This window comes from Hypanus sabinus, chromosome 14 (assembly GCF_030144855.1).
Source record: "Hypanus sabinus isolate sHypSab1 chromosome 14, sHypSab1.hap1, whole genome shotgun sequence".
Taxonomy (NCBI): domain Eukaryota; kingdom Metazoa; phylum Chordata; class Chondrichthyes; order Myliobatiformes; family Dasyatidae; genus Hypanus; species Hypanus sabinus.
In genome coordinates this window covers 21,467,653-21,492,056 of record NC_082719.1, presented here as the reverse complement: position 1 = coordinate 21,492,056, position 24,404 = coordinate 21,467,653, and the positions used below count along the sequence as shown (strand labels likewise).

The window sequence follows — 24,404 nt, the reverse complement described above, 5'->3', positions numbered from 1 at the left end:
CCTTCACAGGAGGTTGCTACACAAAGATTTTTATGTCAAACAAGGGTTCTTGGAGTTGGTGTGGTAGCTACCTGGTTAAGGAGCAGAAAGCAGAAAGTAGAAATGAGTGGATCTACACAGTGGTATGCCACTTACCAGTGCCCTGGGGATCAATACTTGCCCTTATTCAACTGTATTAGTAACTCAGGTGAAAGGATCATATCCAACTTCATTGATGGGACAAAGCTACTGGGAGTGTGAACTGTGAAGGGAATTGGTGAAGTCTACAAATGGGTACAGACAGATTAACCAAGTGACTAAGATGGAGTATTCGGGCAGAACTTCAATGCAAGGAGCTACAGTACAACTGTACACAGCTCTGTCCTAAGCTAATGAGCTCAGTTTTGTTCTCAATACCTAGTGAATAATATATTACCCTTGGCAATGGAGCTATCATCTAACCATGTCAGCCCACGTCCCTTTATTTTATGTAACTCTGTTTATATAGCAGCCTGCGGTAAGGGAATTACCCAATGGGGAGCAATAAAACAACGGCAACCTATAGTCTGTAGATTTTAGAAGAAGAAGGTGATGGCATTGAAATTTGTGAAATCCTGCAGAGAGATGAGATGGTCAAAGTCCAGGGTCTGTCACTCAAGCTGGAGAGTGGCACTGCCTCAGTGAAGGGGTCAGTTATTTAGGTTGCCATGGGAGAGAAGCTTCACACAGGTGTCATAAAACTACAGCTTCTATCCTGTGGTGGATGGTTGAACAAGTACAGCGCACTTCAGGCCTTTCGGCCCACAACATTGTGCTGACCTTTTAACCTACTCCAAGACCAATCTAATGCTTCCCTGCTGCACTGCCTTCCATTTTTCGCTCATCCTTCCGCCCAACTAAGAGTCTCTTAAATGCCCCTAATGTATCTGCCTCTACCACCACCCGGGTAGCATGTTCCATGCACCCACCACTCTGTGTAAAAAAAAAACATCTACTTCTGACATTCCCCCTATACTTTCTCCGATCACCTTAAGATAATGCCCTCTTGTATTAGCCACTTCCACTTCGGGGAAAAAGGCACTCTATCAGTGCCTCTTATCATCTTATAGACTTCTATCAAGTCACATCTCAGATCTTCTTCGCTCCAAAGAGAAAAGCCCTGGCTGGCTCAGCCTTTCCTCGTGATGTGCTCCTTACTCCAAGCAGGATCATGGTAAATTTCCTCTGGACCCTCTCTTAAGCTTGAGCGTCCTTTCTACAATGAGGCAACCAGAGTGAATACAATACTGCAAGTGTCCAATCAGAGTTTTATAGACTGTAACATTACCTTGCGGCTCTTGAACTCAATCCCCTGTCATTGAGTATTAAAGATATTTATGACCAAAGTCAATTGATTTTTGGAAAAATTTTGGGAATCAGAGAATATAGATCCTGCAAAACAAAATGGACTTGCAGTGCAGAATCGGCCTCGATCTTGCTGAATAGCAACGCATACTCAAGGGGCCACGTCATCTGGTGTCCCGTTCAATGCACTGTATAAATAGTTCCAGCAGGTGGCACTCATTTCAGGTCTCTAATCCCAACCGCAAGTTCTTCCTCTGAAAATTGTTCATGCTTTAGGAATAGAAATTGGTTCTTCTTACACGTCTTGTGGTGTAAAACTGGTTTGGAGAGGGACATTTTGGGAGACCAATGGCCAGCAAAGCAATGATCGGAAAAGCATTTAACCTGACTGATTAGAACATTGCTGTCTCCCAGCTACTCCACTCATTTAATCGTACAAACTCTCCATATGCTCATGGAATTAAGGCCTTTGTGAGGTAGAGTACCTGGCCCAACCCTGGTCATATACATAGAGAAAGTCTGAGCTGGTACAGATCAAAGTTGAAGGCTGCTGTACAGTTTAGGTTTCCATAACTAAGAAATGCCTTAGGTGCAGCATATTATTCCTGGTATGAGAGAATCAATCCATAAATGGACATCCTGCAAGGATATTGGGATCCGTCTCCAAGTAGGGAATGTATCAGATTGGAAAGGTACAGCCCACACCAAGTTTTTAAGATCAATTCGGGTGAGAAAGGACATTGCTGTCTCCCGAATGTCCAGCGTGCTCTGGCTAGAGCAGGCTTGGCTTCTCCCTGCCAACCCCGGGGCTGCTACAAACAAAACAAATGGACAAGAATTGGAAGATCTAATGCCATTGAATCTGGGGCCCAATTTCTATTCCCATCCTCCACCACACATGTCCCAGCTTCCAATCCCAGCCATCCGCCAGTTCACACCTTCACAAGAAATACAAGGGCAGGGGCAGGGTAACAAAGTTCTGCTCTTGTCCCTGTTTTCAAGAGAGCTTTTAGTAAATGGGAGGCCGGAGATTGTGGAAGTTTAGCGACAAATTATTCAGGAAAACTTCAGAATCAGAGTCAGGTTTAATATCACTGGCATATGTTGTGAAATTTGTTGTTATACTGCAACAGTACAGTATAACAACATTATGTATGCAATACATAATAATAAAAACTATGAATTACATTTAGAAGTATATTTGTATAAATAAAAGTTAAATTTAGCAGGTAGTGCAAAAATAGAAAAACAAAGTAGTGAGGTAGTGTTCAAGGGTTCGATGTCCATCGGAAATGTGATGGCAGAGTGGAAGAAGCTGTTCCTGAATCATTGAGTGTGTACCTTCAGACACATGTACCTCCTCCGTGATGGAGGCAATGCGAAGAGGGCATGTGCTGGGTGATGGGGGTCCTTAACAATGGATGTCACCTTTTTGAGGCGTTTGGGTCCTGGATGCTACAGAGGCTAGTACCCTTGACGGAACCTGACCGAGTTCACAACTTTCTGCAGCTTACTTCAATCCTGTGCAATGCCCCCGTCCCCATTACCAGACAGTGATGCAGCCACTTAGAATGCTCTGTAGAGATTTGTGAGTGTAACTCAAAGAATACAGAAAAAAAAATAAACCAAACAGTTTGTAATTAAAAATAGGGCCTACTGCCAATTCTGTTTTGAACTTCCATTAGATCCACGAACAAGACGATTTCTAAAAATGAACAACATTTTTAAAAGTAAATTGTAAACACTGAGAGCCAATTATTTTAATTACTATTGGTGAGAAAAATCTAGAGCAGTTCTGTAACATGAAAATATCATTGAATCTTGGGGAGAATGTTAAATATCTTGAAAGTGACGATCAATAAGGCTACAAAATGGAAGATAAATGAAAGATGATTGAGCAGGAAAATGGGTTTAAAATGTAAATCATAGAGGGAAAATTCATCCTTTAAGATTGGCTGTGTCCTCTAGAGGGACTGTGTTAGCAATGGATAAAGAGACCCCCATGTACTGTGTCCAGTAGAGGGACTATGTTATGAATGGATAGAGAGTGTAAAGGTGAGCTGCAGCCAATTACACCCTTGTTAATATCAAGGGAAAGAAGAGAGATAAAGTAGTTGTGACTTAAGACTGGTGAGTTTGGAGGTCTCAGCAAAGAAAGTAAAAATTAATTCCTGCAGTAGCAAGTGCAGCCAGTGGAGCTACCTCAGTGCAAATGGGGAGAAGGTGTGGGAGAAGTGAAACCTTGGAGGAAAGGAGGTGAAAATAGACAATACAGCTCATCAAATGTCTGGTGATCGCTCTTAAATTGTCAGAGAGTTCAGGAAAGGGAGAAATGAGTCAGAAATATACTGGGGGATTGGAGTGGGAATGAAAAGCATTCTCAAGATCTGCAAGTCTAGTTTGGGAACAGGAAGCATATTTGTACATTTGCTAACATGTTGGAGAAAAGGGCCAGTGAATTTGGTTAAGACTGGAATGGGCTCAAATAGTTAACTAAAAATAGGGACAAATTTAACTGTGAGCATGTGTGTTCTTGTAACTTTTATTTGGAAAAGAGTGGATACCTGAAACACATTTCAAAGACATTCAATTACATGAGAGATTTTTGTAGTGAAGAGAGGCACATTTGAAGGAAAATCTACCGCTTAATCATTCAAACACTTTCCCACACCCTGGCAGAGATTATCATTACACATATTCAGCACTTTTCCCTTTAATGTTAAAGAAGTCATTTCTATGCATTTCAACATAATATTCCTCTATTGTTACTGCAGTATAGTAGTCCAGATTATTATTTCCATTTTACACAGTTTTGTTTTATAATCTATCCTGCGCTTCTAATGTGATGGGAGTGAGTCAAGTTAACGCTCTGTACTGAGACCAGTTGGGAACAGTCAGTATGTGTTGTGATCACAATTGGCAAGTGGGGGCACAAGACTCAAGGACAGGAGGCCAGGTTATTAGTTAAGAGCAAGATTTCGTTCAATGAGAGTCACTTTCAGGGTCAAGAAGGTGGCAATGGGGTTGAGGAAAGAGCAACAGGTCTGAGAGTAGAATTGCCAAGGTTGGGTAATTTTGCCCGTTAGGATTGGGGCAATGGGCTGCAGGCCTGGTGATCAGGTCACTGCTCAGGATTATTGGCTTCAGGGGATTAAAAGATCAGGCTTTATAGAATTAATTTCCTGAACAATGCTATTAAAGAAGCATCACCTGGAATCAATATCATTTGTTATGCGTCTAATGCTTAAGTTGAGTCATCACAACAGCGTGATTCTACAAAATCAGACTTCCAGGCCAGTGGTTTTAAATTTGTCTTCTTAATTTTGATTTTTTTCTCTCTTTTTTTGCTAACCTTGTGTTTGTTTTGCTTGTTTTGTAGACTAGCTAGGAATGGTTTGTTCCCAAGAACGCTGTAACGATGGGTTTGAAGTAAAGGCATCTTTGTTTGAATTCTTAGGCCTTTTTATCACGGGGTGGGTTTATCGTCTTGTATCATTTCATCGAGACCAGCACAGTTCACAAGCCAGCAAAAAAAGAGCCACATATATTTAAGCAGGAAAGTCTCAGTATTTCAGTCGTTAATGAGCACCGATGATGGCAATGAATGTGAAGAGGTTTTCTATGTGGTCTAGATATAATCAAACTGTAAACACGTTCTTTCTAAGTATGTTTATAATGTAGTTGTATCTGCTGCACAAGGAAGTCTTCTCTTATTTTTGTTTCATAGAACCAGCTGTAGGAGGTAGGAAATCCTGGATTTAAGGCAATCCATTACACACTTTCCACCTACAACTGTTTCAGAATAATTAACTGTGGTGTCATGTAACTTCATTTATTCCCTGTTTTTTATATAAATTTCATATATGTTTTGAGTCTTTTTGTGTCTGTGATTCATATTTAATACACAAGTGAATCAGGAATTCCCATCTTCCTTGTGTGAAGTTGTTTATGATCATTAACCATTGTGCACTAAAATCGTGTAATCGTGTTCCTCTTACCCACCCCTCTAATGACACAAATTACGCAGGGTGCATCTGGCTTAGATGGACTGCCAGGACAGCGGGTGAGTGAGTCACATTTGTAATTTGTCCTTCTCTTTGACTGTCTCCTTTCTGCTTGATGCTGGCAGTCTACTAGAGCTGGTAAACAGCCTGCGCTGATAATCACTGCCTTCACACTCACTCCACTCTCTATGCATGCATCACTCACGGTTCAGTGTACAACACTGGCAAGTCCTTTTGACTAATCTGCCTTTACTCACTATCATTTCTGTCCAACAATGTTTCAAAATAAAGTGAGAAAGGGAGAGAGAGCCGGTGTTACAAACCCCCTGAGCATTGTACATTCTCAAAGGCCGTATCAGGGCAATACGACCCACACAGTCATGCGATGCTCCAAACAAATAAAATATGGATCTGTGGAGTAAAAAGCAAAGCGTTTTCATTTTACCAAACGCAAGTATGTATGTGCCTGTGTGGATTCCCACGCGTGGTAGTTAATATTGTCCTTTAGAAAATCATAGATGCCCCATAATTGAACCTTTGTAAGGTCCCTGGCAAAATTAACCAATAAAAAAAACCTGGAATTTGAACTGAATTGTGAAGACCCCTCTTCTGTAATTGATCCAGCTGGGGCAAAGTGAGTTTGCTCTCAGCCAATTTAGAGGATGTTGCATCCACAAGGCGATTCTCTGATCATCTTCATCATGAAGGTATTTTCACGAACAATGCATGCATCGGGCATCACAGTTGAGCAAATGATAAAGAAAGCAGTGGGAATGTGGGAAGGCCATCTGATACTTCACTACCCCTGCCTGTTTGGAAACATTCAACTGCTAATATTAGGGCAGAACTCTCCAAGGTAGTTCTCATGGACGTGAGCAGGTTTATTTCAACGTTGTCCACCAGAGGTGACAGACCTGTTGGTCTTTTAATAGGATGACAGGGACATTGACCGCAATTAACTTTTCTCTTTGTCTTCAAAGGGTATGGATGGTGCATCGGGGCCCCCAGGCCCAGCAGGCCCAAAGGGAGACAGAGTAAGTTGTCCAACTGTTTACGGTGCCTTATGTAAGTTAGTAAGGAGCACATAATGTACAATAGAAATACAGTGCTAGAAATGCTGAGAATTCTGAATGTGATATTATCCTTTCCACAGTCTTTGCTCTATTCTGATTTTTGTATTGTTTACTTTTCTTGAGACCTCCCCCTTTTTTATTTGTTCATCCCTTTTCTCCGCGTTGATAACAATTTCATATCTGGACCCAGATGAGATGCTGTGTCAGAAACAGCAGGGCAGCCCTTTTATCACCCTTTAATCCTTCCTTCCCTTATTCAAACATCCAACCAATATTTAAGATCACAACCTGACCTTGCCACCTCATTGGCCATTATCACTGTAATGACAGGCACTGACTAGCCACATAAAGTCATGTCATTGCTTTCTCCTCCACTCACATCTGTCCTTAGCAACCCCTGGCTCTAATTCTATTTGTGGCCATTTCTAGTTAAAGCTCTCCATACTCAGTCAATTCTACCCATTCAATATTGCAATGATTTGCTCTGTAACTGTAACACATTTTACTTCCAATCTGTTAACAAAAACCTTACCTCCACCTGTGGTCCTGATTCCTTCTGAAACTACTGTCTCGCTCACCCTGGCTGAGCTCCCGGTGCAAGAGTTATTATTCCTACCCCTCCATCCCGGAGGCAGGGATTTAAATGAATACTGAAGTTGTCTGCTTCATTCAGTCACTGCTAGATCTGGTCAGACAACAGAAAGCAATTTCATCTCTTTCAATGAACCTTTGTCATTATTGCAACAAAGTGTTGGAAAAGTAAATTTAACCTCTGTCTTCCTTATTCGACTGTAACTGTCTTTTTAAATCTTTATCTCTCTTCAGCAAGTGTGAGGAGCTCAAGGGCTTCACTGTGATAAGATTGATCCCACCCAGCAGTTTCCTGTAATGCTTCCCCTAACCTAGAAAGTTAAACTCCTCTTCCTCCCTGTGTTGTTCGTCAACTGAGGATCAGGATGCCCTTTTTCCCCAGGATTAACCTGATATCATGACATTTCATGGGGTCCAGAGTCAACATAGAGGACTTCCTCCAACATGTATACCACATTTGTTAGATCTGTCCTCCAAACTCCTGGTGGAACCAAACATAACCTGGGATTATGATGGCAGAGTTTGGAACATTGAATATGATGTAAGATCTTTTCAGTGCAACAAAATCAGGCTGCTGCTTGACTAGTCCATGGGTACATCTTCCAGTTTTTACACCATGTTTGTGCAGAGAACATTGCAAGGTTAATTGGTCTGGGAGTGTCTCTGCAATGTCCACATTCGAACTGGAGTGATGCTGAGACATCCATCTGATTTACCTTTCTCCTTGGCTGCTGAAGCAGTCCACATCCATAAAAAGCAAGAGTTAAACAACATTCAAGCATGGGCTGATAAGTAGCAAGTAATATTGGCTTCATAAAAGCACTAGGCAATAATAATCTCCAACAGTAGATAGTCTGACCACCTACCCTTGTAATTTGAGGACTATCTCCAAATCCCCTACCATCAATATCCTGAAGGTCACCATGGACCAGAAGCTCAGCTGAATCAGCCATATGAATACCTTGGCTACAAGAGCATGTCAGAGGCTGGATATCCTTCAGCAAGCAGCTCACTGTCTGACACAGCTTTCCGTCGTCTATAATAGAATGCTGTTGACTTTCCCAAATGTGTGAAGCTACAACAAAAATCAAGAAGATCAGCTTCATCCAGGCTGAAGCAGGTCTCATGGTTTTTTTAGACAAGGGACATGGCTCTGGGCACAGCCAGGCTCCACAAGAATGAGTTTTATTAACTGCAGTAAAACTTGCAGAAACTTTATTTATGCTCAATATAATTTCTATTTAAAATTCCATTATTGTTGGACTAATGCTTGTCTAGTTTCACCTATTAAAGAAACTCAGGTTATGATATTTAATTTGGTCCTTATAACAGCAGCACTATATGTTATAACAGATAAGTTGCATATTCTCCAAAACTCTGAACAGTTGAAGTTGTATAAGACATTGGTGAGGCCTAATTTAGAGCATTGTGTGCAGTTTTGATCACCTACCTACTCGTCCTCCAGACCCAGCAAAACAAGTAAACAAGGTTGAAAGAGTACAGAGAAAATTTACAAAGAATTTGCAGGGTCTGGAGGACCTGAGTTATCTGAAAAGGTTGATTAGGTTAGAACTTTATTCTTTGTAATGTAGAAGATTGAGAGGAGGTTTGGTGGAGGTATACAGAATTATGTGGGGCATTGATGGGTAAATGCAAGCAGGCTTTTTTTCCACTGAGATTTAGTGTGACTACAACTAGAGGAGAAGGGTGAAAGGTGAAAAGTTTAAGGGGAACATGAGGGGAAATTTCTTCACTCAGAGGGCGGTGAGAGTGTGGAATGAGTTGCCATTACAAGTGGTGCATGCAAACTTGATTTCAATGTTTAAGAGAAGTTTAAATTGGTACATGGATGGTAAGGTTATGGAGAGGTATGGACCCAATGCAGCTTGATGGGAGTAGGCAGTTTAAATGGTTGGGTATGAACTAGATGGGCCGAAGGTTCTGTTTCTGTGCTGTACTTTTCTAAAACTCTTATAACTGCTTGCACTATATTGCATGCATTGTACTCTTAAACCACACAATTTCTAATACAAAGAGGACAGAATAAATTGTTTATGAACTGTTGATTTATACAAATGGATTATTCCCCATAATGAATCGATTTCATGATTATGTATCAGATTTTAGGAATTTTCAAAGTTGGTTGATGAGATCAAAAGTAGCCTTATGTAACCAGGTAATAAATAGTATTCAATGTAGCATATTGTCCATACAATAGGAAAGTTGGTGAATTTCATCTGCTGTGTTATTTCTTTTAATACAAAGTGATCAACTAAATTTCTTTCTAATGTTGAAAGTGACAGTCATACATTTGGAAAGGTAGAGCTGTTTTGCAGGTGGAGATTGGAAAACTCTGCTGATGCCAGAGATTTCCTCACTTGCAGGAAGCCAGATACCTTATCTGGTAAAAGACTCCGAAAGTGTATGCTTGAATCGCTGCTGCACTTTTATTTAAAAAACACAAACAAGTGACCTTCACCATTGATGGTTTTCATTCCAGCTTTTCATTGCTAATAATCAATGTGGCTCTCTCTGTGTTCTTTCTAAGCTTTGCTCTACTTGACATCTGTCAGCTCTGCTACACCAAATATACCAAAAATTTTACTAATGCTTTTTATAAATGGTACATGATTTAAATATTAAAATCATTGTCATTTCAGGGTGATAAAGGAGGTCTTGGTAACCCTGGGCCAAGAGGACCTACAGGTTTACCTGTAAGTAAATGTAGTGCCAGTTTATGTAACTGAGAGGAAATAGACACCAAGTTGTACAATGTAATTAATGTCAACTTTATGAATTTACCTTAAAGATTAACTTGCAAGTTGAGTTAGTGGTGAGGAAGGCCAATGTAATGTTAGCATTCATTTCGATTGGACTAGGATATAAAAGCAAGGATGTAATGCTGAGGCTTTCTAAGGCACTGGTGAGACCTCACTTGGAGTGTTGTGAGCAGTTTTGGGCCCCGTATCTAAGAAAGGATGTGCTGACATTGGAGAGGGTTCAAAGGATGTTCACAAAAATGATTCTAGAATTGAAAGGCTTGTCATATGAAGAGCATTTGATGGCTCTGGGCCTGTACTCACTGGAATTCCAGAATGTTGGGGGGGGGGGGGCGGGAAATCTCATTGAAACTATTGAATGCTGAAAGGTCTCAATAAAGTATGTAGAGAGGATGATTTTTGGCAGGAGAGTCCAAGCCAAGAGGACACAGCATCAGAATAGAGGGCTGTCCATTTAGAACGGAGATGAGGATGAATTTCTTCAGCCAGAGAGTGGTGATTTTGTGGAATTCATTACCACCTGTGGCTGTGGAGGCCAAGTCAGTGGATCTATTTAAGGCAGAGGCTGATAGATTCTTGATGAGTCAGGGCATGAAGGGATACATCTTCCCCCTGTAGACTTTCTGTTCCCACTGGCCCTGTAGTTTATCTGGGAGTGGTAGGTAGGAGTCTCTTGTCCCCTAATCCCTCTGTCTCGTGCTTCAGTGCATCCTTCACCTTGTTACAAATCCTGCAGCCTGGTCTCCCCGTCGTGCTACTTCAGAGACACAAAAGATTCCACTGTTGCTGGAAATCTTGAGCAACACACACAAATCCCAAAGTATTTTAAAATAAGAACAAAAAACATGAAACATTTACTTAAGCAAATCTGAATTTCCCTTTGATGTTGCCCTTGTTCCTCTGCATTCTGTGTAATTTTATTTTGAAGTTACATATATTGACAATGTCCTATTGTATCTATTTGACCTCTTTAAACTTTACTATTGTTTCTTTATCTTTTTAAGTGGGACAATTTATTTGTAAACATGGAAACAGATTACACTTGATTGGCTGAAGTTGATGTCCACGTGGTTTTCCCGCTATTCCATACCCAAAGTGTAAAGACTGATGTCCCTGTTCCCATCATTTTTTGCCAGATACCTGCTGCACCATCTAGTCTGTGTCACTTGTCACCTTCCCCAGCTGGCCAATAATCTGTGGAAATGGATCATCCAAGATTTACAGGATGCTCTCAAAATGCATTGCATTGAACAATGCTTGCGAGGAGCTGTTCCTGTAGTAGTGAATGTAACTGGCTACAGGCCAGTAGGATATACCAGTAGGAAACTGTTATATGACTGTACCAGCAAGAACTTACTTTCACTGCAGTCCTTCAACAATATCAAAAAATCAACAACCGAGGAATATTATTGTCTTGTAGAGCCAAAGAAACAGGCCCTTTAGCCCATCTAGTCTGTGCTGAACCATTCAAACTGCCTACTCCCATCAACTTGCACTAGGACCACAGCACTCCATTCCCCTCCCATCCATGTGCCTATCCAAACTTCTCTGAAATGTTGAAATTTAGCTCACATGCACCACTTGCTCAGGCAGCTCATTCCACACTCTCCCGACCCTCTGAGTGAAGAAGTTTCCCCTCATGTTCCCCTTAAACTTTTTCACCTTTCACCGTTAGCCCATGACCTGTAATTATAGTCCCACCCAACCTCAGTGGAAAAAGCCTGCTTGCATTTACCCTATCCGTACCCCTCATATTTTCCTATTCCTCCATCAAATCTCCTCTCCGACTTCTACATTCCAAGGAATGAAGTTCTAACCTATTCAGTCTTTCCTTATAACTCAGGTCCTTCAGCCCTGGAAACATCCTTGTAAATTTTCTCTCTATTCTTTCAACCTTATTGATATCTCTCCTCTAGGTAGGTGACCAAAACTGCACACAATATTCTAAATTAGGCCTCACCAGCATCTTATACAACTTCAACATAACACCCCATTTCCTGTTCTCATTAATTTGATCCATGCAGGTCAATGTGCCAGAAGTTTTCTTACAACCCTCTCTTCCTGTGAAACCACTCCCAATGAACTATGGGCCTGTATTCCCAGATCCCTTATTACTATTTTGCATCTAAATGATAAAAACGGTTGCTCTATTTCTAGGCAGTGCTAAAACTACAGTCTAATTGAATTGCTGCAGGTACTGCTGTTTATTTGACACCAGATGTAATGATCATTCCTTCAAAGCAATATGAGACACAGGAGCAGAATAGGCCATCTGGCCCATGGAGTTCAATCATGGCTGATCCTTTTTTCTATCTCTTCAATCCCAGTTCCCAGCCTTCTCCCTGTAACCTTTGATGCCATGTCCAATCAAGAACCTATCAATTTCTGTCTTAAATACACCCAATGACCTGCCCTCCACAGCTGCATGTGTCAATGAATTTCATAAAGTCACCACCCTCTGGCTAAAGAAATTTTTCTGCACTTTTGTTTTGAATGGACACCCCTCTATCTTGTACCCTTGTGGTGAACTACATATACCTGTCTGGACACGCCCCCTGCTGACTGCTCCTGTGGCTCCTCCCACAGACCCCTGTATAAAGGCGATCTGAGGCCTGAGCCTGGCCTCTCAGTCTCCAGGATGTAGTATGGTGGTCTCTCACTGCTTGTTCCTTCTTCCAGTCAATAAAAGCCGATATCTCGCCTTATGTCTCAGAGTGAGTTATTGATGGTGCATCAACCCTCTTGTCCTGGACTTTCCCACCATGGGAAACATCCTTTCCACATCTACTCTGTCCAGGCCTTTCAACATTAAAAAGGTTTCAATGAGATCCCCCCTCATCCTTCTGAATTCCAGCGAGTACAGACCCAGAGCCATCAAACATTCCTTGTATGATAACCCTTTCATTCCTGGAATCATCATGTGAACCTCCTCTGGACTTGCAACATGTTGCATCTCTAAATATAAACGGAATTTCACTATACACCTCTGTGATAGTCAGGGAATTCCTGTGAGAACAGGGTGCATGTTTTACTAAGCTTTTCCATGGTTCTCCTGCCGAGCTGCTGTGGATAAATCTTAAAGAAAAGAAATTGTGCAGATGCTGGAAATCCAGAGCAACACACACAAACTGATGGAGGGACTCAGCAGGCCAGGCAGCATCTATGGAAATGAACAAATAGTCAATGTTTCAGGCTGAGACCCTTCAGGACTGGATAAGTCTGTGTAAAACCACCTGCTTGTGTTTAGTTAAATTTCATTCAGAATTAAGTAGCCTTTAATGATGTAGTAGTGTTACAGTAGCCTTCAAAACCAATTATGCCAACAAGAAAAGATTTATAATGGACTTTTTGAAGGATTTGCACAGCCTTTAGCAGTATTGAATAAAGCAGATTCAAAAGTATCCACCAGGAAATTGCATCCTTGAGAACACTGAGGATTCAGCATAAAATTTGGACGTTTTTATGTCAATCATTATGTATATGTTGTTTCTTGATAGGGTATTGATGGAGACCCAGGGTTGGATGTAAGTTATTTTTCCTTTATATTCTGTTTGTGTCTGCTTTGTTCAAAGTTTGAAGCAAATTTATTAACAAAGTACATATATATACATATCTCACCATATACAACCCTGAGGTTAATTTTCTTGTGGGCATACTCAGTAATAGGTTAATAACCATAATAGAATCAATGAAAGATTGAACCAACCTGGGCATTCAACCAGTGTGTAAAAGACAGCAAACTGTGCAAATCCAAAAAGAAAGAAATAATAATAATAACTAAATAAATAAACAATAAATGAGATGAAGAGTCCTTGAAAGTGAGGATCTACAGGATTCCTATTTTGTTCGGTTAAGTGAGAACATTAGAATTTATAACTTTTTCATTAGGAACGTTGAATTTTAACTACTTTCAACGTGCCCTTTTGGGATCATACGTCAATGTGAAAGTTTAGGGGCAAACAACAAGGAAAATTCCAGGTATCAGAAATTTGATGAAAGATTAAAATAATTGTGTGTGTTGTGTGTGAAAGAGGAAAGTTGGTAAGCTATCCTGAATGAAAATATTCATTCAAGCAAGGTATGTACTCCAGCAGAGCATTCAGGTCATAGACTGACACAGTGACACAGGAAGTGCCACTGACTCACAGCTCTAGTCACCTGAATTCCATCCCAAGCTTATGGAGTTCACATGCTTTGAGTAAGAAGCAAGAGGAGAATGAAGCAAACTCATCTTGTGTGTCAAATACTCAATTGACTCTAAAAATGTATCCAAATAGACAGCTTTGTGGCCAATTTTATTATCTTTTCCAAGCTCTAATTTAAAATACCTATGGTCATTTTGATGTGTATATGTTTTTGTCTTTCAGGGCTTTTCTGGTCCTAAAGGAGATAGAGGAGAGAGGGGAGAAAAGGTGACACTACATATATGTTCATTAATACTTGTCCACATACTAGTGTGTATTCTATCGGTTGAAGTGTTCTGTGGGCATGACACCAAGATGCACAGAGCTCCAGTATTCCTTTTTAAGTTGCCTTCTGTAAAACACAACGTCGTGAAAAAAGATGACCTCAATTTACTTTATAAATATGCAAACTTGCAAGTACAACTAAATGTGGTGAGGTAAAATAACTACTTCGCAAAAGGTGTTTGTCACAGTTAAATTCATAAGGGTATTCCCCATTTCATACCAAGATCTTTAAAGTTCGACTAAACTTTAGAGGCCACGTATTTTAAATGCAGTGTACTCAAAGTTCAATGGAATAAAATGGTAGTATTACGACTTGGCTAATTGTTTTACTGTTATTTTCATCTGAATTGAAAGCTGAACATCAGGGTGTACAGTTCTCTATGGTGAAATGCTCAGTCTTTTTTTGCCTTTGAGCTTAAAGTAGTTCGTTTATACAGGGAATTGCTGAAATTATCTAGCTCAGTTTATGAATATAATATTTTGTGTACAAGTTGTTATTGCAATTGAGAGAAATAAACCAAAGCTAGGTTTCTACGAAGCTACCCAATAATTTTAAAGAGGATACCAAAAGTTTCTTCAGATAAGTAAAGTGTAAAAGGGAGGCGAGGGTGGATATTGGACTGCTGGAAAATAAAGCTGGAGAGGTAGGAATCAGGAAAACAAAATAGCAGACAAACTGAATAAACATCTTGCATCAGTCACTGTGGAAGATATTAGCAGTATGGTGGAAGGTGTCAGGGGTCATGAAGTGTGTGAAGTTGACATAACTAGAGAGGTGGTTCTTGGGAAACTGAAAGGTAAGTCACCTGGACCAGACTGTGTACACCCCAGAGTTCTGAAAGAGGTGGCTGAAGAGATTGTGGAGGCATTAGTAATGATCTTTCAAGAATCACTAGGTTCTGGGATGGTTCCAGAAGACTGGAAAATTGAAAATGTCACTCCACTCTTCAAGAAGGAAGAGAGAAGAAGAAAGGAAACTATGGGCCAGTTAGTCTGACCTCGGTAGATGGGAAGATGTTGGAGTCGATTATTAAGGGTGAGGTCTCAGGCATGTGATAAAAATAGGCCATAATCTCAGCATGGTTTCCTCAAGAGAAAATCTTTCCTGACAAATCTGTTGGAATTCTCTGAAGAAATAACAAGCAGGATAAACAAAGGAGAACTGGTTGATGTTGTGTGCACTTTGATTTTCAGAAGGCCTTTGACAAGGTGCCACAGATGAGGCTACAAGCCCATGGTATTACAGGAAAGATTCTAGCATGGATAAAGTAGTGGCTGATTGGCAGGAGGCAAAGAGTGGGAATAAAGGGAGCCTTTTCTGGTTGGAGACTGGTGACTAGTGGTGTTCCACAAAGGTATGTATAGGACCAATTTTTTTTACATTATATGTCAAAGATTTGGATGATAGAATTGATGACTTTGTTGCAAAGTTTGCAGATGATATTAGGGTAGGTAGAGGGGCAGGTAGTTTTGAGGAAGTCTACAGAAGATTTAGGTAGATTAAGAGAATGGGCAAAGCAATAGCAGCTGGAATACAACATCGGGAAGTGTACGGTCATGCACTTTGGTAGAAGAAATGAAAAGGTTAACTATGTTCTAAATGGAGAAAAAATACAAAAAAAAACTGAGGTGGAACAGGAATTGGGTTCCTTGTTCAGGATTCCCTAAAGGTTAATTTGCAGGTTGAGTCTGTGGTGAGGAAGGCAAATGTGATGTTAACATTCATTTCAAGAGGACTAGAATGTAAAAGCAAGGATGTAATGTTGAGACTTTATAAAACATTGGTAAGGCCTCACTTGGAGTGTTGTGTGCAGTTTTGGGCCCCTTATCTTAGAAAGGATGTGCTGAAACTGGAGAGGATTCAAAGGAGGTTCACAAAGACGATTCCAGGATTAAATGGCGTGTCATATGAAAAGCATTTGATGGCTCTGGGCCTGTATTTGCTAGAATTCAGAAGAATGAGGGGTGACCTCATTGAAACTTGTCAAATGATGAAAGGCCTTGATGAAGTGGATGTGGAGAGGATGATTCCTATGGTGGGAAAGTCTAACATCAGAGGGCAGAGCCTCAGAATAGAGGGGCATCCTTTCAGAATGGAGACGAGGAGCAATTTCTTTAGCCAGAAAGTGATGAATGTGGAATTCTTTACCACTGGCAGCTGCGGATGCAAAGTCTTTATGTATATTTAGATTCTTGATTGGTCAGGACATGAAGGGATACGGGGAGAAGGCAGGAGACTGGGGCTGAGGGGAAAATTGGATCAGCTTTGATGAAATAGCAGAGCAGACTCAATGGGCCAAATGGCCTAATTCTGTCCTGGTATCTTATGGTCTTATGGCTTACTAGGCTGAGACTTATATTGAATTTGTAGACTGGGCACATGATGTAGTTACAGTGACTGAGTATCTGACTGAGTTGTATTTACAGTCTGTGGCACTCAAAGCTCAACTTGAAGGGACATGCCCACAGAGACTGAGTGATTGCTGTGACAAGCACCTTGTAACAAGTACTTAAAGCTGGAAAGGGGCTGATGAGCCTGATAATAAGGAATTCTGGGGCCTCTGTCATTCGGATTAATTATAGAGCAATCATAAACTGAATGAGCTATCCATCTATAATTTCACTGCACTGTCCGAATCGCATGAGCTAAATCTTCACCTCCCTAGTGACCAGAAAGCACTGTAGAATGCATAATATCTGTCCATCCAGAGCTCTTTAAGGACTGTATCTGTTCCTGGTGCAGTCTCCTTATGAAGTGTATGAACTTTCCCTCCAGAGCTCTCAGGCAGATTGCATGAATCGTCCATTTTATGTAAACTGTACTCACCAATCATGCCATCCATTCGTATGAACATAGAAATTGGCACTGTCATTGGATGGACAGTCACATGGCATTCCTCTGTTCACTTCGTGTCAGCCTATTTGTTTTAAGTAACTACCTGACCCTTTCCAAATTGCGGAGAGGAATAATACTATGTCTGCAAAGCAACGCATTAATTGGACTGGCGTCTATAAGTTATTGGCTGTAAGCTATGATCTATTAAGATCAGTTCTTGTGCAAAGTGCCTAAGCTCCATGTCCCTTGTAGCCCATGTGAGGCTGATGGAGTGTATGTCACTGGCATGGAGCCTCAGTCACTGGCGGCACATGTGAGGGGCTTGAGGATAGTGCTGGTGCAGTTTTGGGATATGTGCTGCAAGGCTGTGTAACTCCTGCCAATAGCATGTACTCAGGAAGCTGGACCCTGTGTGCCATCCATTGTCTGGTCTCCTTTTTAAATGTCTGAGTTATCCTACAGTGATATTTCTAAGATCATAATCAGCCTGTCAAATCAACTAAATTTTTGGCATGTTTCATTGGACAAGCAAAAAAAACTGAATGCACAAATGGGCTTTATGAAAATTTCATACCTATATATATATTGCTTATTCGTGCAACTTTTGGAGACTTAGAAAGCAACTTTATTTACACTTCTAAAATTATTCCACAAATAAAATATCGGGATTAATGAAGATTTTGAGAAGCACGAAGTGGCGTACATTATGCACTGTATTCGCTGAGGGTGTGTGCAATACCCTCCTTAGTCTGAGTTTCACTTTGGTTGGATATCTTTTGACATTAGGAGGTCTGTGCACTCTTGTTTAATAATCATACTTCATTTCCATTTTGCATCCAAAATTGCACTACTAATAGCATTATGTCTGGTCGGTCAAGGCAGTGTCCTTTTCGCTTTGCCTAGGCGGTACTTCTGAATGATCACTGACTGCAACACAAATTATTGCAGCAGTGAGACACCAGATTTCTGTCGAGTTACAAAAAGCATTCCTAGGTAAACGTGAAGGGCCACTTCCTCCATGAAGATTATTATTTTCAAGTGCTTTGTTTTCCTGTTGCTCAGACTGAAGCATGCTTCTCTTTCCTGGAGGTGCCTACCCTTCTCCTTCCCACTCTGCCCCATGAAACACAAGTAAATTGGTTCCCACCTATGGACCTGCCCCATCCTTTATCTTTTTACTCCTTAATTTGAACAGTCTAATGAATTAGAATTGAAGTTTTTACCTCTCTCTGAATATAACTCACTCCTGCAACCTCACTAATTTCCCTTTTCTAATAGCATTCCTTATCCTCACTGCAATCCCTTTACTCCTTATAACCGGCGAGCATATTTCTGGCATTAAACACAATTTATCTTTACTGTTTAATTATGAGCGTTCAAATTGGTGGACGTCATGTACATGTAGCATTGTCTGAATTCACAAAATTTCTTTATTGACCAAACCGTTGTGTCCGCAGGGGGAAAAGGGAAAGAAAGGCAAAAAAGGGCCTAAGGGGGAGAAAGGAGAACAGGGTGCGCCTGGATTAGATGCACCTTGCCCATTGGTATGTCTCTGCTGTGTACTGCTATCAGATGAAAAGACAAGCAAGAGAGAGAGGCAGACTCTGTTCCTGCATCCCTCAGTCGTAGAAAGATCAAAACCACTTCTCCAATACTTTGTTGAAGATTTTGACAAAAGCATCAACAAAGTCTGCCCTGATGTACTCTGACAATTTGTTCACAGGGGGTCACAAGATTTGCCCCATCCACGCAAAGAGGGTTTCAAGTCAGCCACTCTCATTAGCTTCACAGAAATCAAATATTTAAAAGTTTATACTGTTTCAAAGTACCTGATTTTTGGAGATACAGATTGGATCTTTTATTCTAAACTTCTGGTTGCCCTTAAAAAAGATTTACAAACTGAGAGTTGTTCCTCAAAGTAAGCAATGTTGAAACATTTAAGTGCAAAACCAGAAGAAATGGTGCTCAGTCACCCAGTCTTTGTATGTTAATACAGTGGCTAATATCATGGAAACCCCTCCCTGCACAAAGTGCCCATGGAATCAGTAGCTACTTCTCTCTCCTGTTTATGAAATATCAAGTGTTGGCCTCTCCACAGGCAGAGCAATTCGTTGTCAATAACAATGCAAGTTAATTTCAATAAACAGGGTCTCCGCGGCAATAAGGGGGAAAAAGGGGAGCCAGGTCAGCCTGGCCTGGATGGGCTGGATGCCCCTTGCCAATTGGTACAGTATTCTTTTTCCTACCAACCCTGCATGCAATCTTTAATTAGGCAATCTGCAAAAAATGCAAAGTAACGGTCTTTGCATTCTAGGTGTAATGCACGTGCATGAGTATACCCTCCTTCAGCTAACAAATCCCACTGCAAGAGGAGTGTGCTTTTTATTTACTTACAGAACTATATCTGTCGTTTGCTGCATAATGTGAAAGCTATTGAATTCTCTCTAGTGTCTCGCTGAGAAAGTTGGAGGGAATAAGCCGTCTGCTGCAAATAGCTGGTTTAGTGTTAATGAAAAATCAATGTATGTACTGCATCAAGAAATCCAAAACGGGTTTTACTCTTAAAAAAAAGTCTGTAAAAGAATCCACTTAAGTGCAGAGCATGAAAAAAACACATCTGCAGTACTTTTCATGCAATTAAAGTCCCAACTATTCCTGTCTTTGTAATAACAGGGTAGCCTTTTCTTAATCTTTTGTGAGACCCAGTGAGATCATTTTAATCACCCTTCACAGTGATTGACAGAGTGGGTTGGTGTTTAAATTGGTCCTTGTGAAATCTGCCCAGCAGAGAGGAACTTGGTCTGTGTAAATATACACTCTCAAGCCCTCTCCTGACAGGCAGAATACAATTAGACATATAACATATAGTGTAACAGCAAAGTCTTTACAGTCAGTTAAATTACCTGGGTCTTCACTTTGAGGAATGGTCAATCGAAAGGCTTAGCTAGAATCACTGTAGGCCAAAACAAAATCCTCCTTCACAGATCAATCAGCTCTCTCTGTCTCAAATTCATAAACCAAGGCACAGAAGACTAAAACCTCCCTTAGAAAACAAAGCAGAGTGTTTTAAATTAATGATTATTTTCCATAATAACAGCAGCAGCACAATTTTCAAAAGGGCAGGTATTTTTTTTTCCAAAAGATTAAATAAAATATCTGTTGTCCAGGCTTTTAAGCAGTTGAAAGTGCCCTAATGAAGAATTTCAGATTGTGCTGATCATCTCGAAAACTACTGAGGAAGGGGTTGGAGAAAAGAAACACTTTTAAATTAAATGCTATGAGAAATATGAAATTTTACAGCACATTTGTATCTTGACATAATATTTCCTTCTGCTAGTACTTGAACAATCTTGCTTACTTAACACTTCTCAACCAATTGTAACAAACAGTTCCTTCCTTGAATTCAGCCATTCCAAGCTTATGCTAGTAACCCCCTCACTGATTAACCCCCTTGTTAATGGCTTACATTAACAAATTGCAGTTTACTCCAAAAGAGTTCAACGTTTCAGTATTAGAACCCCATGTTGCTTCCAAAACCCTTCTTAGCTTTTAATACAATCTCTGTTTCATTTGTGAAATAAAATGCATACCTGTAACCAGTTATACCCTTTACCTTCATTGTACCAATAGGGCAAATTTTACAATGTTAGCTATTTGAAAAGTTATAAATAATAAAAAAAGTTGATGTAAATTTTACACAAATTTTACAACTGACCAATCACAATGATATAATTTTGATGGGATTACTGTACATCTCAAACAAGAGTGACAATAGAGCCACAGACGGGTGTGTATGTACATACGAGAACTCCGGTGTATTGCTCTTGTTTCTTTCACAGTTCAGATGTGTTCAGTCTAACGAAAAAACAAGTTAAAGATATTAAATGGAATGTGTTACTATGCATGGTTATATTCACTGTCAATTTTTAATGTTCATTTTGTACCAAATCCTGAAAATGTCATTGTTTTCATTTCTAGCCAACATATTTGATTTCAGTCTAGAAATGTGCATTGAAAAATAGCTAGGCTCTTTCAAACAAGGCTCTTTCATGATTGCTAAACTTGAATTGGTTAAAAGTTATAAATTATATAGCAGTAGTACTTTGTGGTTTTCACATTCCTAAACTATGGAGCTGAATCTGATTGACAGAACAAGGGACGAACATGACTAATGAATGATAATATCATAAAACAGCAAGTTCTACATTACAGTGTTAAATCCATGTAAAATATTTTTGCAAATAGAATAGCATGACCCAAATCCCAACTGATGACCATTTCTTATGAAATAATTTGACTGCAAAGCCACCTAAGGGTGGTTGTTATCTGCTTAATGGATCACGTGTGTTAGTTTCAGAATTTTAAGAATTAATGGAGAGGCCTGCAGCACCAAGTCTCGATCATTTCCTAAATGATACTGACTAAAGCCTCCCATGTCACTTATTAATTCTTCTTACTTGTCTGGAATAAAGTCCACATCTTCAAAATAAGAGCCTTTAGGTTACGAGGGTTGAGAATGGAGATTTGTAAAGATCGATACAGAAGAAAGCAACAAACTCCCGCCATGTAACTCGCAGTTCAAATTAAATTTATTATCACAGTACATATCTGTCATCAAATATAACCCTGACATTCATTTTCTTGAGGGCATTCACAGTAAGTACAAAGAAGCACAATAGAATCAATGAAAGACTGCGCACAACAGGACAGACAACCAGAGTGCAAAAGACAGCAAACTGTGCAAATACAGAAAGAAAGAAAAAGAAGAAATAATATTAAAAGTACATAAATATCTGAGCAATAGATATTGAGAACGTTTGATGAAGGTCCTTGAAAGTTAATCCACAGATTGTGGGAACAATTCAGTGATGGGGTGAGTGAAGTTGCCCCTCTGATTCAAAGGCCTGATGGTTGAGGGGTAATAACTGTTCCTGAACCTGGTGTTGTGAGTCTTGAGGCTCTTGTACCTTCTTCCTAATGGCAGCAGCAAGAAGAGAGCATGACCTGAGTCCTGCAACAGTGCTTCATGTAGATATGCTTGGTGGGAGGGAGGGCTTTACCTGTGATTGACTGGCTGTATCCATTCCTTGTGTAGGCTTTTCTATTCAAGGACTTTGGTGTTTCCATACCAGACCATGATGCAACCAGTCAGTATACTCTCCACCATACATCTACAGAAGTTTGTCGAAGTTTTAGATGACATGCCAAAACTTGGCAAGCTTCTAAGAAAGTAGAAGTTCTGCCGTGCTCTCTTTGTAATGGTACTTACATGCTGGGCCCAGAGCAGATCCTCCAAAATAATAACACTGAGGAATTCAAGGTTGCTGACCCTCTCCACATCTGATCCCCTGATGAGGAATGACTCATGGACCTCCAGTGTCATTCCTCCTGAAGTCAATAATCAGCTCCTTGGTTTTGCCGACACTGAGTGAGAGGTGTTTATTGTGGCATCATTCAGTCAGCTTTCAATCTCTTTCCTGGATGCTGATTCATCACCACCTTTGATACGGCTAGTGACAGTGGCATCATCAGCAAACTTCAATATGGCATTGAACTGTGCATAGCCACACAGTCATGAGTGTAATGTGAGTAGAGCAGGGGGCTAGGCACACAGCCTTGTGGTGTACCTGTGCTGATAGAGATTGTGGAGGAGATGTTGTTGCCAGTCTGAACTGACTGCGGTCTGCAAGGGAGGAAATCAAGGATCCAATTGCACAAGGAGGTATCAAGGCCCAGGGATAGTATTGAATAGTGAGCTGTATTCTTTTTCATGGTCCAGACGTTCGAGGGTGGAGCCAATGGAATAGCACCTTCAGTTCACCTGTGGTGACAATAGGCCAATTGGAGTGGATCAAAGTCACTTCTCAGGCAGGAGCTGATATGGTTAATCACCATCCTCTCAAAACACCAGTACGGAGCTTCTTGATGGTAGTCATTAAAGCAGGATGCCACTTCTTTGGTCACCTGCTGCTCTGTAGAGGCAGTTGCTATTTCTAAACAGAAGGCAAAAACTTTGCTTGAGACTCATGTTTCATCAGGCCTTCACAAACACATAATTTTTCAACTTTCCTTTCATGAAAAGCTGGCTTTTCTACAGTGAGGTGTTCCCACAACCCATGGACTCACTTTCAAGGGCTCTTCATCTCACGTTCTTCATATTTTTTATTTGTTTATTTTTGTTATTATTATTTCTTTTTTTGGTAATTGCACAGTTTGCTGTCTTTTGCACGCCGGTTGAAGGCTCAAGTTGGTGCGGTCTTTCATTGATTCAGTTATGGATTAATGGAGTATGCCCGCAAGAAAATGAATCTCAGGGTTGTAAATGGTAACATCTGTGGACTTGGATAATAAATTTATTTTGAACTTTGAGTTTCATGGCCGTCATGCAGATGAAAAGGCTTCTCTTTAACCAGACAGTGATGGATCTTTGAATGAGGACAGAAAAGATCAAGTCATTCAGAATATATCAGGGAGAGAGACTGAGAAATCTTCAGATACTAAGGGAATGGAGGGATTTTGGATTTAGTGTGGGAAAGCATCCAGCCATTATCTTGGTAAATGGGAAACAAAAAGATGTTGGTGTGCTCCTATTTTCATTGTTATGTTATCAGTAATGCACATCTAGGTTACATAAGCTCAGTAAACACAGCAAAGCACCAGGAACAGCAACCATCCATCCAGGTCCACGGGGAAAGTGCACTGTCCAATTAATGCCAGGAGGGAGTGAATAGGACCAGAATCAGACTGATGCTCCCAATGACTGAATGGTTCCTTTTATGCACGGTCCCTGAATTTCCACATAGGTTTTCCAAATCTCAGAACCAGGTTTAAGATCGCTGGCATATGGCATGAAATTGGTTGTTCTGTTGCAGCAGTACACTGCAGTACACAATATTTTAAAAACTGTAACTTATAATAAGAAATATATATTACAAATTAAATAAATAGTGCAAAAAGTGTGAGAAAAGAAAAAAAATGAGGTAGTGTACATGGGTTCAATGTCCATTCAGAAATCTGATGGCGGTGTGGAAGAACTTTTCCTAAAATGTTGAGTGTCTGTCCTCAAGACCCTATACATCCTCCTTGATGGTAGCAATGAGAAGAGGGAAGTCCTGGGTTATGGGGTTCCTTAATGATGAATGCCACCTACTTGGGGCATCACCTTTTGAAGATGTTCCCAAAATAGCGAAGGCTAGAGCCCATGATGGAGCTGGCTGAGTTTGCAACATTCTGTAGATTTTTCTGATTCCATGCAGTGGCCCCTCCATAACAGACATTGGTGCTGTCCATGGTGCATCTGTAGAAATTTGCGAGAGTCTTCGGTGATG

At 40.5% G+C, this 24,404-nt stretch overlaps 1 protein-coding gene across 1 annotated transcript in view; it reads left to right on the top strand.

The window, feature by feature from the left end:
• The window catches only part of LOC132405084 (collagen alpha-1(XXV) chain-like), a 148,736-nt gene extending 125,830 nt beyond the window's left edge, over window positions 1–22,906 (top strand). The window contains exons 26-30 of the mRNA XM_059989817.1: window positions 5,351–5,386; window positions 6,308–6,361; window positions 9,652–9,705; window positions 14,139–14,183; window positions 22,856–22,906. Coding sequence (XP_059845800.1) covers window positions 5,351–5,386; window positions 6,308–6,361; window positions 9,652–9,705; window positions 14,139–14,183; window positions 22,856–22,906 — 240 coding nt within the window. The remainder of the gene's footprint in view (window positions 1–5,350; window positions 5,387–6,307; window positions 6,362–9,651; window positions 9,706–14,138; window positions 14,184–22,855) is intronic.
• Window positions 22,907–24,404: the final 1,498 nt, after the last annotated feature.